At 40.2% G+C, this 17,189-nt stretch overlaps 1 protein-coding gene across 1 annotated transcript; it reads right to left on the bottom strand.

The window, feature by feature from the left end:
* Positions 1-4,749, bottom strand: snrpa1 (small nuclear ribonucleoprotein polypeptide A'). The gene is made up of 9 exons (XM_062390541.1): positions 4,549-4,749; positions 3,356-3,503; positions 3,176-3,254; positions 2,668-2,714; positions 2,483-2,585; positions 2,118-2,197; positions 1,578-1,653; positions 1,282-1,375; positions 1-287 (listed from the first exon to the last, which is right to left on the bottom strand). Exons 1-9 carry the CDS (start codon positions 4,628-4,630, stop codon positions 124-126), a joined length of 873 nt encoding a protein of 290 aa, XP_062246525.1. The 5' UTR covers positions 4,631-4,749; the 3' UTR covers positions 1-123.
* Positions 4,750-17,189: the final 12,440 nt, after the last annotated feature.

The following is a 17,189-nucleotide window of genomic DNA, read 5'->3' as shown; positions in this document are numbered from 1 at the left end:
TTTGAATATTCAAAATTGTTTAATGGTCATTTTACAAAATAAAAAACCAGCCCTGGTAAATGTACGTTCAACAGAAGAAATTCACAACATAAAAAAAAACAAAAAAAATTTCTTTCATGGTTTTCAGGAGCCATTAACATGGGGCTCTTGAACCATATCTTCATCATCCTCCTCTGGATTTCTCTCAGTCATCTGCTCTCCAGCATCTCCTTCCACGTGTGTTTCCATCTGTTCAGTGTCTTCCTCTTCTTCCTCCTCCTCCTCTTCTTCCACAATTTCACCTGAACCTGATTTAACAAACAAAAATCAAAATGCAATGATAAACAAATCAAATCAATTGGGTAAGGCTGTAGTTATACCAGGTTTTAAACCAATGCTATTGTTTGCAGATACTAAAGTGACAAACCTATAATATCCAAATAACTTCTATGGTACTGCAGGTGAATCAATGACATTTGAAATTAAATGGCTTGGATGCGAGGCAATATTTCACTAATAAATCAAAAGCACACAGCTTCAAGCTGCTTGCAGTGGTCTGTATGCAACCCTGCCATGATGCTTTGTTATTAGAGGAGCAGTTGGTTAACGTCGCTGCTAAACGCAGGTTCAATCCAGTGCATTGGGTCTTCAAAGAGGGTGATGCCCTTTAAATCATGAGAAAATATGGGAATATCAAGCCACAAAAAAAATTAATTGCTAGCATGCTAACGGTGAAGTTTTTTTAAAACCGTTGTGTAAAAACAATTACCATAATACATTGAAATTATATTAATTACCGGACAGTACAGGAACGAGCTAAATGAAGGGGAAGGGCTAGGCCAAGGGGTGAAATGGGATTGGGCTTTACTCCACACTAGGTGTTGTAGTGATCAGTTCCTGCAGCAGGACATTTTGTGGAAATGAACCAGTTTCTTCATGGCAACAAAACATGTAAGCCAATGGAACTGAGCATCTCCGTGATGTTCTCTTAAAAGCTTAACAACAACAGAGCTCAATGACACAGAGGATTGATGCCGGGGTCAGACTATATGATATCATCTTGGAAACAAATGCATTTTTTATCCCATGTAATGAATCATGTTTAAATCGGAAGTCAGTTGCAAGCACTTCCCAACTGGCAACGAAAGTATGCAAACATATGACTAGCAGTATGTAGTCCGTCATACCATTCGGGCACGACACAGAAAAATGTATGTCAATAATCTCCTTATCTGACACAGTGATCATTGAAACAGGTACAAGTATCTGTCCCCAGTCGTCTTGTTTAAATTTTACACTGACCTTGTCTTAGATCTCGGCCCGGGATCTGTCCCGCCTGAAGCATCCCTTTCAACCTCTCCACCTCGGCCAGTGATGAGGCATTGGCGATGGCGTTCTGAAATACAAACAGATTCATGTTAAGCTTGAAATTAGCCGACAAATACTGTTCACCCCTTTAAATCCTGGAATTTCCCTGTAGAATATTTATTCTATGACAGGGTCAGGCCAATAATACATTTGTTCAATCAATAAAAATCTGCTTTTGATATCTTGACAACCCAAAAACTCGTCAACAGTTTCAAATGAACAAAGTGAACCTTGACAGCTTCCACATCTGCTTGAGAAGGCCCCGTCTTCTTCTTCTCAGGTTGCACAGCCACTCCAGGAGTGAATCTGAAAGTAACACACCTCGTTTAGACAATGTGCACAAACACAGCATCTCTGACCTCTCAACCAGTGTAGTCAATCTGAAGTGTAGTGTCTTTTCTTAAGTCAAATAAACTGATACATTGTCCAAAGACAGCAGTCCTGAGCAGCACTGTGGTAAACGCTACTGGCTTAAGGTTTATATGGTCGGGCCAATTAATATATTTAATCACCACCGCAGAGGGGTTTGTGTTTGGTCCACTTGCTGGAGCAAATTTTGTTTAAAGTTAGCCTGAACAGCTTAACATAGCCAGAGGGGAACAAATTAAGCAGATTCCTCCAATTCCTGTATGTTTGTCAATCACTATGTATTCTGAAGTACACAGACATCCAAGTTGTGACAGTGTTTTTTATTGATAAGTTAACCAATTCCACCTGCCAGGATCCAGCGGTTCTGAGGAGCTGCTGTCTTATGTGGACTTTTATCTTACGTTTTCGTTCGCTTGGCAATATCCTTTGCAAGCTGAGCACCTCGTTTGCCTTTGAACATTTTCTCCGCCTCCTGGCGCTCCTATGATGATATCACACAGTTTAAGTGAAAACCCTTGTTAATCACACACTGAGCTTTGATCCAAGGGGGGACAAGGCCAGGCAAGAAAAAACACCATTCACCACAAGTCATTATTTTTATCCAGTGCGAAGTTTAACAGTTAACCAGTCTGTACTTTTTAGCCTCCATCCCCATTACTGTAATAGTCACTGAGGACTGGTCAACAGCTTAATGTCCCACATTACATAACATTTACAATCTGGACTTTTAAGAATATGCACAATATACCCGCTCACTTGCACTTACCTTAAGCTTTACCTTCTGGAAGTCAAGCACACGGATTTGGGGAATTTTGCTGATAACATAGAGCCTGTAATGCTTCTTGTTGGTCACTGGATTCCTTAACAGGCTGGAATTTCAGTGATTATTAACATGTACAATGATAAGGCAGTGCACAAAAAGTATAAGAGTTGAGTACTTATGGTTCATACCTGAGGAGGGACAAGGTCTTCACTGAGGCTAGAGGGTCCAAGTCACCCTTAAAAAGTAAATAATGACATTACAACAAACAAAAAACACCACAGGTATGTCTCAGCCCTGCCTCCCAGCACTTCATTTTTATTTCACTTCACCTAAAAATTGAGGCAGAGTTAACAAATTAATTAGAAAACGTATAAAAGGAGAGATTCATTTTAGGCCATTGGTCCAGACGAGTGACATTTTACACGAAATACCACTTAAACAAAAAAAACTAAGCCCTTTAACCCATTAAAACATCATTAAAATACATCTACACTTTGGAGCCTGTGGTTTTGTTGAATAACTTTAGCTTTCAGAAAAATGATCCCCATGGAAGTAACAAAATACAAGAATATCAAAATGTGGAAGAGTTCAAATTTTTCTAGCATTTCAGCGTATATGTTGCAATCAACGTTTTAATTTCAAATACAAAAGGTTGAGTTGGTTCGGTTGCAGTAAATGCTGTTGAAATGTACTTACCAGCTCCTGAATGTTGTTATTTGTGAGAACCAGTTCAGACAGACTCGGCAGCGCATGCTCGAGATTCTCCCCTACACGACTGGAGAAAGCATTGTATAAAGGGTATACAAGGAGAGTGGTCAATATGATTATTCAAGATTAACATGTTTTGTTTTATACAAGGATTCAACCGTAACTTACCAAATCCTGTTGTTGTTCATTAACAGTGTTTTCAGTCTTTTGAGCAGAGGGAAACCATCCATTTTTCTGACTTCATTGTCAGAGAAGTCAATAGTGTCAAACTGGTCCAGAGTTGCCCCGAGATTTTCGAGCACTGGGATTTTATAACCTATAGAGAAAAAGAAAATGGCATCAAATTGTATCCATAAAGATCAAAGATCAATGAGCTATGATAAATGTCGACTGCATCGATACAGTGATAGAACAATTGATTTAGGACTTCTGCTATGTTCATTGTTTTAGCAATGTCCCACCGCTGCATCATTATATTCAGCGCTGCTTCAGAATCAGGACAAAAGTAACTACTATACATTTTAAAGAACTTTCTAAATAAATACAGAGTTCATGTATGTCTGAGTGTGTTAACTGATGAAAAAGCAGCCATTTGGAGTAACATAGAAAATTGTGGATGTGATACATTGAAATGCATCAATACATTGTTATGAATCGATTCATGAGGCTAGTTAAGATGCACACCTCTAATTCAAATGCTCAACACATTTTAAAGTTTGCACAGGACTGTTTTGAGTATAACATGTTCACTCTCAAGCCCGAATATAAGTGGGTGTGTCTAAACCAGGGTCACATTAATAGGAAGTCTGAAAACAGTGTTTATATAATATATTCTAAAAAACGTATAGTATCCTCTCATGGCAAGTGTTTGTAATGAGAACCCTTGGAAACGTTTCAATGAGACAGTGCTTTACAGACGGTCCCTGGCGTCAGCACTCATTCCAACATTTCCCCACAAGCTCCATGCATTTGGTGGAGGCCATGTAGGAGAGCTATGCTAACACTAGCAGGCCCAGTACCGCGATAACGTTACACGGACCACCTGATGGAAACCTCATGTAACTTAGCTGCTTCATAGAACTCCCCGTGGATACCGGTGCTAGATTTTACCGGTGCTTTAGCTCACAGACCCGATTATCTGCTTTAGTGGAGGAGTTGCTCTCAGTCACTGAGCAATTGCTATGCTACTGCTAACAGTCACACGGTAAACAGTAACGTAACTCAGCCGAACAGTAAATACTCTGCTGCTCACGTCACACAGTGCAAACCCCAACCAACTCAGTTTTTGAATGGAGCGCGGGCCTGCATTTAGCCAAACGAAGCTAAGCTAACTAGGTAGCGATGAAGAAAGTTTAGCTAACCTCGTAAATCCAGCTCTCTGTCTCTCACAGGGTTGGTATACTGAGCGGCCTGCTCAATCAGCTCCGCGGATAACTTCACCATGTCGAGGGATGCAACGCACGTTAAGAACTTCGGATTTCTGCAACCAAACTGCGCACACGCTGTTGACCGGAACAAAGCCTGGGAGCTTTTCTTAATAGTGATTTGTCCTTCCGGTTCGAGGCTTCGAAGCGCGTATCGAGGGTGACTGATACAGGAAATGGTTCGCGGGTTTGGCGTGCGAATCCAAATATAAGGGGCAGCGAAACGCCCCCACCTCACATTTTGTGTACTTGGGACTTTATTCCTTTTTGGTTCGAAAAAACAAAAGCACCCGTCCCGTATTGAGCTGAAAAGGGGCGCTCTTTGACCTGTATTACTCTGAGATTAAATTATGACTGAATCTATTTTAACTTTCGGTGACAAGACGAGACGAAAATGATGGTGGTTGACTCAGTCACAATTTTTTTTTAAAACATCATCGTATTAGGCCGTCATGAAGTACCAGGAGCGGGCGAGTGAGTGAGTGTGTGTGTGTGTGTTACAACTTTATTAACATCACACACACTGTATCAGCAAACAAACACAACCATGGACAAGTTTCTGATTGTAAAAGTCAGGCAACCGATGCGCCAGTTGCGAAGAAGCCAAAGCTTTGCAAATATGACGAGAGCTATTTGCAGTTTGGTTTCACCGTCACTGGCACGACTGAGCAACGTCCTCAGTGTGTCTTGTGTGTCTAGATGCTGGCAAATGACAGCACCTCATGAGTCATTGAGTTCAGTCTCTTCATCGATGCAGAGTCCACATCGTGATGCATCTAAGAATCGAGACATTTTCAGACCTCTAGTGTGGAACGTGGTGAAACTGAACCCTTTCAGGACCCTAAAAAAAAAGTAGAAAACTTGCTCTGCCAGAGTGTCTCTTTTGGCTCAATTTGCTGGTCCCAAGCCCGGATAAAGGAGGAGGGTTGGACGTAGAGCTAGCAATGCCGCCCCACTTAACAGTGCGACGCACATGATCCTGCAGCGTATGGGGTGCCGTAAAGCAGCTCACGCTGAAAATAACAGCAACATTTTGTCACATTTAGCTTCAAACCATGTTTAAAAAACTGGTGTGAATTTTTGAGAGTCACTTTTTTGCACATTTACAACAATATTTGTCAACTTAGAGATATTTTAAATATTTAAATCCAAATGTTAAATGTTACACTTAAATGTTAAATGTTGAATCTAAATACTAAATTTAAATCTAAATCTAAATGTTAAATCTAAATTTAAATGTTAAATTTAAATTTAAAACTAAATGTTAAATCTAAATGTTAAATCTAAATCTAAATGTTAAATCTAAATCTAAATCTAAATGTTAAATCTAAATCTAAATGTTAAATCTAAATCTAAATGTTAAATCTAAATGTTTCGGGTGAAACTTAATATTTAACTAATATGCAAATTCAAATGCCGGAAACAGGAAGTAACAAAATAAAAGCTTGAAGAGGTCAGAGTTGCCTCTTCAAGAGCCTCATCTTTCTCCAGATAAACAGGGCTGAGCAAACAAAGATAAACAGGGACAACAAAAAATTCAGCAGAAAGCCCATAGAGAGCGAGAGAGCGAGAGAGACTTATATCAGAGGTTCATAATGTAAATAGACCAACATCTACACTGTATTTCTATGAAGCCAAAACAAAATCTTACACAAATTCTGCCACATTATAAGGAAACAATTGTCTCGGGTCCCCTGCCTGGCCTTGATTACACTCTCTCGAGTGCTACTCTCTGTCTCCTGACATCTGGCCTCACCGTCTTTCGGTGGTGAAGGCACTGTACTTCCCACTGCATAAAGAGAGGAGGTCAAAGGGAAATATTTTTGTAATGATGTTAATCTCATTTTATCTAAGTGCAACTTAACCCTTATTCCATCTTTCTAAGTGTGTTTCCTTTAAAAGGCAGCCTTTAGGATTTAGGGTGAAGCAAAACTGAATGAGATGAGCTAGGTTTGAGAGTTGCCTCTCCCTTTCAGTACAAATGACTGAATTGTGCTACTAAGCTCAGTCTACACCTCTTATTGTGACTTGTAGGTAGATGAATCAAGACATCTAATCCAAAAACAGTTTAGAGGTTGCTTACAGTGATCCAATTTAGGCTGACAAAACAAGAAAAAAACAACAACTGGTGCTTAAATTCTGTCAGGTTGGAATTTAACCTTAAACTTTGGTCACACTACATGACTTTCAAAGTCTTAAGATCACTGTACTGTTCACACTACACGACTGTCTTGTATTCAGGGGTGTTGTGAGCAGAGGAGCAGAGGGCAACCATAGCACAGTGCCCGGGAGCCAAGTACAGATTTGACAAGTGTTTTAACCTACTTCTTCTTTGACGCGGTCAGTATTAATTACGTTGACGAAAAAACTATGACGAAATATATTCGTTAACGACCCTTTTTCCATGAGGAAGAAGAGACGAAGACGTAACGAAAACGAATCTCTGAAAATAAAAAATTATGACTAAATTTATTTTAACTTTCGTTGACGAGACGAGACGAGACGAAAATGTTGGTGGTTGACTAAGTCACAATAAATTTTAAAACATCATCGTATCAGGCCGTCACGAAGTATCAGGAGCGGGCGAGTGAGTGTGTGTGTCTGTGTGTGTGTGTGTGTGTGTGTGTGTGTGTGTGCCCTCCCAGATAGCGCTCCGGTCCCTAGCTCCGCCCCCCGCCCCGCGCACTCGCTCAGAGAGACACAGTGAAAGCAGAGCTTGTTCACGTGGAGCAGCCTCTCAGTGACTGACTGCTTCTTAACTATGACTTGTTAACTAACCCTGGTCTCAGCTGATGAGAGATCAGCATCAGCTTCTTGATCAGCGCAGAAGCTGCAGTTGGTTTCTACCAAGCTGCAGTTTCAGTGTTCGCCTGGAGTCTGACCTGCTCTCCCTTTTTGTTTTCACATTAAAATTAAATATATATTTTTAAGCTATTAGGCTGCAGCTATATGTTTTTATAGAAAAGGAGTTTAATGTGGCTATTAAATGTGACTAAAACTAGACTAGAATGGAATTAGTTTTCGTCGACTAAAACTAGACTAAAACTAAGAAGGATAAAAATTACTAAATGTGACTAAAAGTAATATGCATTTTCGTCAAAAGACTAAGACTAAATCAAAAATAGCTGCCAAAATTAACACTTGACGCGGTGGACTTTCTTGCAGTCTGTCATTTTCATTCCCTTGACTGATGAGCTCACTTTCACTAAATTACATGATGTTATGGACAAAAGAGGGGAAAATATATATATATCAGTAATTGGAAACAAAGTACTTAACATTTCTAATTACCCATATCTGAATTTTGGGATGAGCTGAATTAGAACAGATACTTTTTTTAATAAATAAAATATAAAGTCATTGCAGTGAGAAAAACATGACAGATCAGTCAAAGTGCGCCCCCTTGTGGCTGGCTATAGTGGCTACAGGTCATAAGTCCTTCATAAAAGTGACACTAAAAACTCAAAGTTCTCTTCAAATAAAGTTTCTCCAAACATGTATTTTATGTAGTTAATATCACGATAATCCATGTCCAAGAGTCCATTTCCCCGGATAAGATTTATTCGTTATTTGCCACTATAAACACAGTCTGACCTCCTCCAGCTTTTATTTTGTTACTTCCTGTTACCGGCATTTGAATTTGCATGTTAGCAAAATATTTAGTTTCACCCGAAACATTTAGATTTAACATTTAGATTTAGATTTAGATTTAACATATAGATTTAGATTTAACATTTAGATCTAACATTTAGATTTAAATTTAAATTTAACATTTAAATTTAGATTTAACATTTAGATTTAACATTTAGATTTCAATTTAAATTTAACATTTAAATTTAGATTTAACATTTAGATTTAAATTTAAATTTAACATTTAAGTGTAACATTTAATATTTGGATTTAAATATTTAAAATATCTCTAAGTTGACAAATATTGTTGTAAATGTGCTAAAAAGTGACTCTCAAAAATTCACACCAGTTTTTTAAACATGGTTTGATGCTAAATGTGACAAAATGTTGCTGTTATTTTCAGCGTGACCTGCTATACAAACGGCACCCCATAGCAGCGCACATATTCCTGCGGCGCAGATCATCCTGTGCTGCAGATCATCGTGCAGCTCACATTATCCTGCGGCGCACATCGTCCTGCGGCGCACATCATCACCGCACATCATTGTTCAGCATATCATCCTGCGGCAGATATCATCATCACAGCACATCGTCCTCCGGCGCACATCATCGTGCAGAGCACATCATCCTACAGCGCGCATCATCCTGCGGTGCACATGTACATCATCCTGCGGCGCACATCATCCTGCAGCATATCATCATCACCGCACATCATCTTCCGGCGCACATCATCCTGCAGCGCACATCATCACCGCACATCATCCTGCGCACATCATCACCGCACATCATCCTGCGCACATCATCTTGCGGCACATCATCACCGCACATCATCGTGCTGCGCACATCATCCTGCGGTGCACATCATCACCGAACATCATCCTGCAGCGCATATCATCCTGGGGCGCACATTGGTGCACATTGTCCTGCGGTGCACATCTTCCTGCGGCGCACATCGTCATGCGGCGCACATCATGCTGCTGCGCATATCTTCATCACCACACATCATGGTGGGGCGTGCATCATCCTGCACCGAGCATCATCCTGCAGCGCACATCATCTTGTGGTGCACCTCATCCTGCTGCGCACATCATCAGCGCACATCATCGTGTGGTGCACATCATCCTGCGGTGCAAATCTTGCGGCGCACATCATCCTGCTGCGAACATCATCCTGCACCGCACATCCTCACTGCACCGCACATCATCGTGGGGCGCACATAATCGTGGGGTGGAGATCATCCTGCAGCGCACGACATTAACCTGCGGTGCACATCATCTTGGGCACACATCATTACCGCACATCATCCTGGGGCGTACATCAGCGCACATCATCTTGTGGCGCACTTCATCTTGCAGCGCACTTCATCTTGCAGCGCACGTCATCGTGCGGCGCACATAAAAGGAGGAGGGTTGGGCCTAGAGCTAGAAGTTCCACCCCACATAACAGCCTTTTGATTAAATTAGATATTCTAACATTTAACAATACAGGAAAAAATCGATTTATGTATGTTGGTCTAGAAACAGCATTAAAGTCATTTTAAAGTTATTTTGAGAAGTGATGGCTTATTTCAATGGCAAGATAAAAAAAAAGAATTAACAGAAGAATACCGAAGAGTATTGCATTCACTTTTATTTTTTATTTTTTGGGGCTTTTGTCTCGGAATTTCCGGGAAAAAAATATCCCAGAAAAACAGAAAAAATCTTCCTGCGGTGCACATCGTCATGCGGCGCACATCATCCTGCTGCGCATATCTTCATCACCACACATCATGGTGGGGCGCACATCATCCTGCACCGAACATCATCCTGCAGCGCACATCATCTTGTGGCGCACTTCATCCTGCCGCGCACATCATCAGCGCACATCATCGTGTGGTGCACATCATCCTGCGGTGCAAATCTTGCGGCGCACATCATCCTGCTGCGAACATCATCCTGCAGCGCACATCCTCACTGCACCGCACATCATCGTGGGGCGCACATAATCGTGGGGTGTTGATCATCCTGCAGTGCACAGCACATCATCCTGCGGTGCACATCATCTTGGGCACACATAATCACCGCACATCATCCTGGGGCGTACATCAGCGCACATCATCTTGTGGCGCACTTCATCTTGCAGCGCACGTCATCTTGGCGCACGTCATCGTGCGGCGCACATAAAAGGAGGAGGGTTGGGCCTAGAGCTAGAAGTTCCACCCCACATAACAGCCTTTTGATTAAATTAGATATTCTAACATTTAACAATACAGGAAAAAATCGATTTAAGTATGTGGGTCTAGATACAGCATTAAATTCATTTTAAAGTTATTTTGAGAAGTGATGGCCTATTTTAATGGCAAGATAAAAAAAAAGAATTAACAGAAGAATACCGAAGAGTATTGCGTTCACTTTTATTTTTTATTTTTTGGGGCTTTTGTCTCGGAATTTCCGGGAAAAAAATATCCCAGAAAAACAGAAAAAATCTTCCTGCGGCGCACATCGTCATGCGGCGCACATCATCCTGCTGCGCATATCATCATCACCACACATCATGGTGGGGCGCACATCATCCTGCACCGAACATCATCCTGCAGCGCACATCATCTTGTGGCGCACTTCATCCTGCCGCGCACATCATCAGCGCACATTATCGTGTGGTGCACATCATCGTGGGGCGCAGATCATCCTGCAGCGCACAGCACATCATCCTGCGGTGCACATCATCCTGTGGTGCACATAATCCTGGGGCGCACATCATCTTGTGGTGCACATCATCTTGGGCACACATCATCACCGCACATCATCCTGGGGCGTACATCAGCGCACATCATCTTGTGGCGCACTTCATCTTGCAGCGCACGTCATCTTGGCGCACGTCATCGTGCGGCGCACATAAAAAGAGGAGGGTTGGGCCTAGAGCTAGAAGTTCCACCCCACATAACAGCCTTTTGATTAAATTAGATATTCTAACATTTAACAATACAGGAAAAAATCGATTTATGTATGTGGGTCTAGATACAGCATTAAAGTCATTTTACAGTTATTTTGAGAAGTGATGGCCTATTTCAATGGCAAGATAAAAATCTATCTATTGTTTTATATTAATGTATACAGTTTTATGTTAAGCAAGACAGGTTTCTGTTTAAGAAAGATTCTTATTTTATTCAGCTAATGAATTAGTTTATTATTAAAGTGTATTGCTGGATAATAATTTGTTATCCACGTGTTCATGTCACTCAAAAATATGAATCTAATTCAATTCAGGGTCAAATAGTTAAAAAATTGTTTCACTCACAAAAAAAGGGGCTAAAAGAATTTTCCACGCCAGGAAGGGTAAAGGCAATGGGGTCGGCTGGCCCTGTCAATGAGGTGTCCCTTATTTATTTTAAAGGGAGTTGGCAACCCTAAAAACATCATTCATTCATTTATTCAATTCAAAGCTAAACAGACCAAAGCAATGGTGTCATTATAATAACTCTGACTGTTTTATATTTATTGTCCACTTTATGGCGCAGTAGCGGAATTGAAGCACCATGATACTGCCATGAGTGAACCAATTGGATGGAAAGCTTCATTTCGCCATCCAACATGGTCTCAAGAAACGGTTCGCACCGGTGTGATACGAACCACTGCGAGGGCTGTGTGGCGCCACCTATCGCACTGGAGTGTATAACACCAAGAGTGCTAGTGGAGTTTATGCTCGAAAGAAAGAAAGAAAGAAAGAAAGAAAGAAAGAAAGAAAGAAAGATCCTAATTTTGTGGTTAGGTGCACTGGAATTGAGACCCATCACTTCTTGAACTGGTTTGACCTGCTCTACCCAATGCACAAAATATATAACCCTTTACCTCTTCTGTGTGCACTGATCAACTGTTTGAAGTTAATTTAAGAACGACTTTGTCAGAATTTTTCGATGTATAATCCTACTACTACATGCTCATTGTTTTGGTCTTCTGATCCATCTGTGAAAATATTTAGGGAACTAGATGTAGCTGGAGGTCATTGGCCACCACTCACTGGATTGCTCTGCTGTTTTGGCTCTTGGTTCTTTTGATTTCGATGATGAAACTTTGAAAGACACTGTTTTTAAATAGTTAGCTGTATCTATTTACCTTCAATTACTTTTTCCCTTGGTTTGTATAATTTTGAATGATCTTGTTTTGATTTTTATTATACATTTTCACGTTATTAATTTGCTTATTTGCATTTTCTTGGATTTGGTTTCTATTGTTATGTAATTTTAATTTATGTTGATTTTGGCTGCACCAATTAAGGCCAGCACCTTGGCCAGTTTTGAAATCTCTCTTCTCCTTGTCGAACCGGTGCTGTGTGCCTAAGGCGACGACCAATCCATGGTGGTGGTGTTTTCCTCACGATCCCTTTTTCTGTTGGTCTGCAGTGTCAAGGGTTCATTTATGGGCCGCTCACATTTTTGGTTCCCTGCCACCCTGGTAAGCCCCAGCCCTGTTCTCATTACCCTGCCTAAGTGCTAATTTTATTTCACTAATTTTATCTGTAATTAATCCTGGTGTTACATTTAAGAGGTTAAGCTACTGTTGAATTGGTAAATATTTTGATAAATAAAGTTATTTTATTTTTCAGCTTAAGCCACGCCCCAGTTAGCGTTGTTGCAACAAATGGTCATCCTTACTAACGCTACATATAGTTCTTTAAATAATCTTGTCTGTCGACATCTTTCCTCTCTCTTAAACCTCCACCAGAGAATAGTGTTTGCTCCCTGCAGAACAAACCATCTTCCGGAGTATAGTCTTCTGAACAGGTAAGTCAAGTATAATGTTTGTTTCCACCTGTGCTTTTCCAGAATTCTATTTGAAATAAGTTCAGACTTACTCTGGTTTCTCACTCTTAGAGTCATCCTCCCTGCTCAGCACCCCTCCTTCTAATCAAATAGCAGCACCCAGCATCGCCCAGAGCTATCACTCAAACCTGATACACACTGATAACACCTCATACTCAGCCTTATCTCTGCTGCACGCCAACTTCAACCATACCTGTTGCTTCTGTGTACTGTGCAAACACAATAATCTGTTGGTATTAAACCGTTGGGTTAGTGGGGTGGCTTACAAACACGTTTTTTCCTGGTTTCTGCATTTCTTCTTGTCGTCACCACTGAACAACAAAACAATTTTTGGTGAGGCAAACAATTAATTGATTTGAAGCAGTTCTGCTCTAAGTTGGTAGGCACCACTGAGTCACACCTCTAAAACAACTGAAACCACATACAGTGTTATCTCTGCCACGGTGCTGAATGGAAAGTGTTACTCATACAACAACTGCAGCAAAGGGAAGATTCTTGCTCATATGGATGGACAGTAACTAAGAACTTACTAAGTATTGTCCTCAATGGCAATTCTGAAATACTTGTATAGTACTTGAGAATTTTGTTTCGTCGTTTCCATATAATGTCATTCAGTTATATTAATATTTCTTGGCTGTAGCTCAACAACATGTTTTGTTTGCCTCTTCCACTAACATGTCCAATCCCATGGCGCAAAATTTCGTTCTGCTCTCCGTAATGCTCCATGGCTGAAACCAGTAAAGCACGCATAACACTCTTTAAATACTACTGCCTCTATATGTTTGCACCTGTTATCATTTACGCAATAATTTTTAGTAGACCACCTGCAAAACGCCCACAAACCAAACTTGTAATCTGTTATAATGCAAATGTGATTTAGTATTTTTATTTGGGATCTTAGGTGATCAGGCCCTTAGAGATCACTTTTTTGGTATCAGGTTCAACTGTCAGAAGGGACTGAAGTTCATCATGAGAATTATAAGTTCAAAGTGTAAAATATTTCCTGTGACATAGATCCTGAATTGCCGATATCTGAAAAAATCCGTTCTTTGATGGTATAGCAAGACCTTTCCTCCTATAAATTGAAAAACAACAGCATCTCATTGTGGAGGGAGAAACGCATGATTTTAACAAATGGGGCATAAAGTAGAGGTGTTTGGTAAATTGAACACTTTCTTTATTTGATACCATAACTTTGGTATTATAACAATTTTTTTTTTTTTTTTGTTATAAATCCAAACTCTTCAAATGACCTGAGAGTTTATTCGCAGCATGCAGTAGCGCTGGAAGGGTATTGCCACTAATGTTTATATCTAAGGCTATATATCTGACCCAAACTGTTCATGCCCCAAACTCCTATCTTTATTGTTAAGAGTTCTGTCAGACACAGAGAGAAACTCAAATTTAAAATCCCAACACCAACCATGGTAGGGAATTGACCTCAGGTAAACACAGTCCCCATAAATCTTTAGATTTACAAAGATAAAAAACATGATGATTGAATCCAATTCTTTAAAGAAGCCTTTGGCCAAATAATAGGTATTAACAGGGAAAGTATTCGCCGGTATTCAGAATCAAGTTTATTAATCATAACTCTATGGTTCAGTTTTTAAAGAATGTCTGATTGCATAGGAATAGTTCTTCCCAGGTAATTTACATAGTCAGTATTTGAAGCGGAAGTATAAAGAGAAACTCAGGATCTCATTCAGAGGCATGAATTCACTTTTCTGCCAATTTATAGTATGACCTGATAGCTTCCAATATTTTTGTTAAGGTCTAGAAGTGGTGGGACAGATTCCTCAGACCATGAGAGAAATAAAACTGATTCGGTGAACTCAGTCTACTTTATTTCATTGGCCAAAGTGATCAGCTCCCGAAAGTTTAGGCAACAGATCTTATGCGGTGGGGGAGGCCTTCTCGATCTTGTCTGGTAGACTTTAACAAATTATTCGCCGACGCCTTTACGGATACAAAAGCGATCATTTCCTATCTAAATCCAGCAGATTGGAGGAGCTTTGTTACAAGCATGACCTAGCACATGGCCCTCTCAGTAGTGCCCACCATCACATTTTTTTGTGACCGGATATCTTTCTATACACGTTTTCATCATCTGTATCATGATCCCTGCTTATCCCTTATTCACCTGCTGCAATGCTCCTCTCCCTTTCATCAATCCTTGGTCATGCATGTTATGTGTTTGAAAAGCCAATTCAAAAAACATTTATCAGTTGATATGGCAAATTCAGGTTTCTTTCTCACATTTTCACAACATTTAACCATTATCTCAGTGCAAAAAGCCAATTGTAACCTGAAGTACCCGGTTTGTTCCATCCAACACCTCACACCAAACCTTAACTCACACAATGAGTTTATACTTTTCCGTTTACCTGACCAGTTAAAGTCTCTAACTATTTTATCATGAAAGATAAGTCTGGATGATATAAAGGGCTGTTTCCTCTGGAACTTAATATGTACAAATGATTTAGGCTTAAGCGCTGTATATTAATTTTAGCAAATATTTGCTGTGTCACCTCAGACAGATTAAAAATTACATACAAGTGCCTCCAAAATGATCCAGGTCAAACCACAGGAGCAGGTTACTTGTGATTGAGCCCAAATCACCCGAGTCTCAGGCCAGTTATCACTGTTGGTTAAGGGAGGCGAGCACAGTCCAAACACACTCTGTCTTCTATGTGTTGTCAGGCTGACTCAGAAAATCTAAATATTGAGCAATTTCTTCACATTACACTCAAGTCGGAGCCGACTCGACCTCTGAACACACAGAGGTTTTGATCACATGCCTTTTTCCAAAAGCCCCATGAGATGATACGGTTCTCTCATCATATTATCTGTTACCAGATTCACTCAACATGACCTTATATTCATTACATTTCAAAAGTGCATGGAGGTGTATCCTACACACCCAAGACTATCCCTTCATGAAAAAGGACAAACTGTGTTAGTTGTCCTTGAACGACTCCAAGTTTAACAGAGAACAACAGAGACTGTTATCCCTCTGGAATGAAATGTTTCATTCCATGCAATTACAAGTGCTTTTCACACCTACTGAATGTATGTCAGTAAAATCAGTTAAAGCCATAGGGATTTATGTAATATATCATAGCAGAGAGTAACAGTGATACACTCACTTGCTCTTCTGGTCAAAACATTTTTAGCTCATATGATTTACTTATAAGCAGGCCACCCGCTGGAAAATGTGACCACAGTGTATATCACCTCTTGCCCAAATATAAAGCTGTGAAAAGAGAGAAACCACATCACCAAGCAAATACAGGTGTGGTCTGACATTTCAAGAGAATATCTCAGGCTTTGAGGAAACGGATCGAGACCTTTTGTCTAAAACATGAAAATATGTCTGAAATATGAAAATACACGTCTGAACCATGAAAATATTCCATAATAATAACTCATGGGTTTCAAAACATTTGAAGTCTGCTTTCTGCTCTGGTAACATGGAGTGACTGTATAGAAAAAGAAGAGAGTTTAGGGGGAAATTATTTGAGGCAAAAACTGATTTAAAGAACAGAATAGAGGATGAACTTTTAACTGGTAATATAACTAGACAGCTACACACACACAAATGCAGACGAATGTCCTGTGTGTGACTGTGCCTTTAGGAGGGTGTGGGACACTCATGGGCAGAACCAACATTGACTGATAAGTCAGTAAATAACATTCAAACCTTTTTTGATGACATGAATCACTGCCATAGATTTGACAGCATTGATGATAGGACAGAATGTTGACGAATTGTTTAAAAACCTCCCCGTAGAGACATTAGTAGTTATTACAGAAGACAAAAGTCTTCTTAAACCAAAACCAAATAAGACCACGGGCTAAGACAACCTTAAATTGTGTTACTCAATTAAAAGAGATGAGACATGTCCTTGGTGGGCCTTCTTCATAAAACCCACTCTGTCTGTGAAGCTGCCTGTGAAGTCCACAAAACGTATGTAGATGGATAAACTCCCATGAACAGTCATCTTGGAAAAGAATGGAGTTGGTCTAGTGTTCATCATTCAGCTCCTGGTGGCTCTGCATCCGCTATGTTCATTTTATTGTGAATATATCAATAATTTGATAAACTTCCTTGAGCAGTTTCAGTTTACAGTAAGTTTGTGGTGGTTTT

This window comes from Platichthys flesus, chromosome 1 (assembly GCF_949316205.1).
Source record: "Platichthys flesus chromosome 1, fPlaFle2.1, whole genome shotgun sequence".
In the NCBI taxonomy this organism is placed as follows: domain Eukaryota; kingdom Metazoa; phylum Chordata; class Actinopteri; order Pleuronectiformes; family Pleuronectidae; genus Platichthys; species Platichthys flesus.
Note: the sequence above shows the minus strand (reverse complement) of the source record. Positions and strands in the feature narration are given on the sequence as shown.

Coding starts and splice junctions, on each gene's coding strand:
- snrpa1 (XM_062390541.1), bottom strand. CDS start 4,630: ATGGTGAAGTTATCCGCGGAGCTGATTGAGCAGGCCGCTCAGTATACC. Junction 1,654..2,117: donor ATTGCCAAGCGAACGAAAAC/GTAAGATAAAAG, acceptor TGTTACTTTCAG/ATTCACTCCTGGAGTGGCTG. Junction 1,376..1,577: donor CAGATGTGGAAGCTGTCAAG/GTTCACTTTGTT, acceptor TTTGTATTTCAG/AACGCCATCGCCAATGCCTC.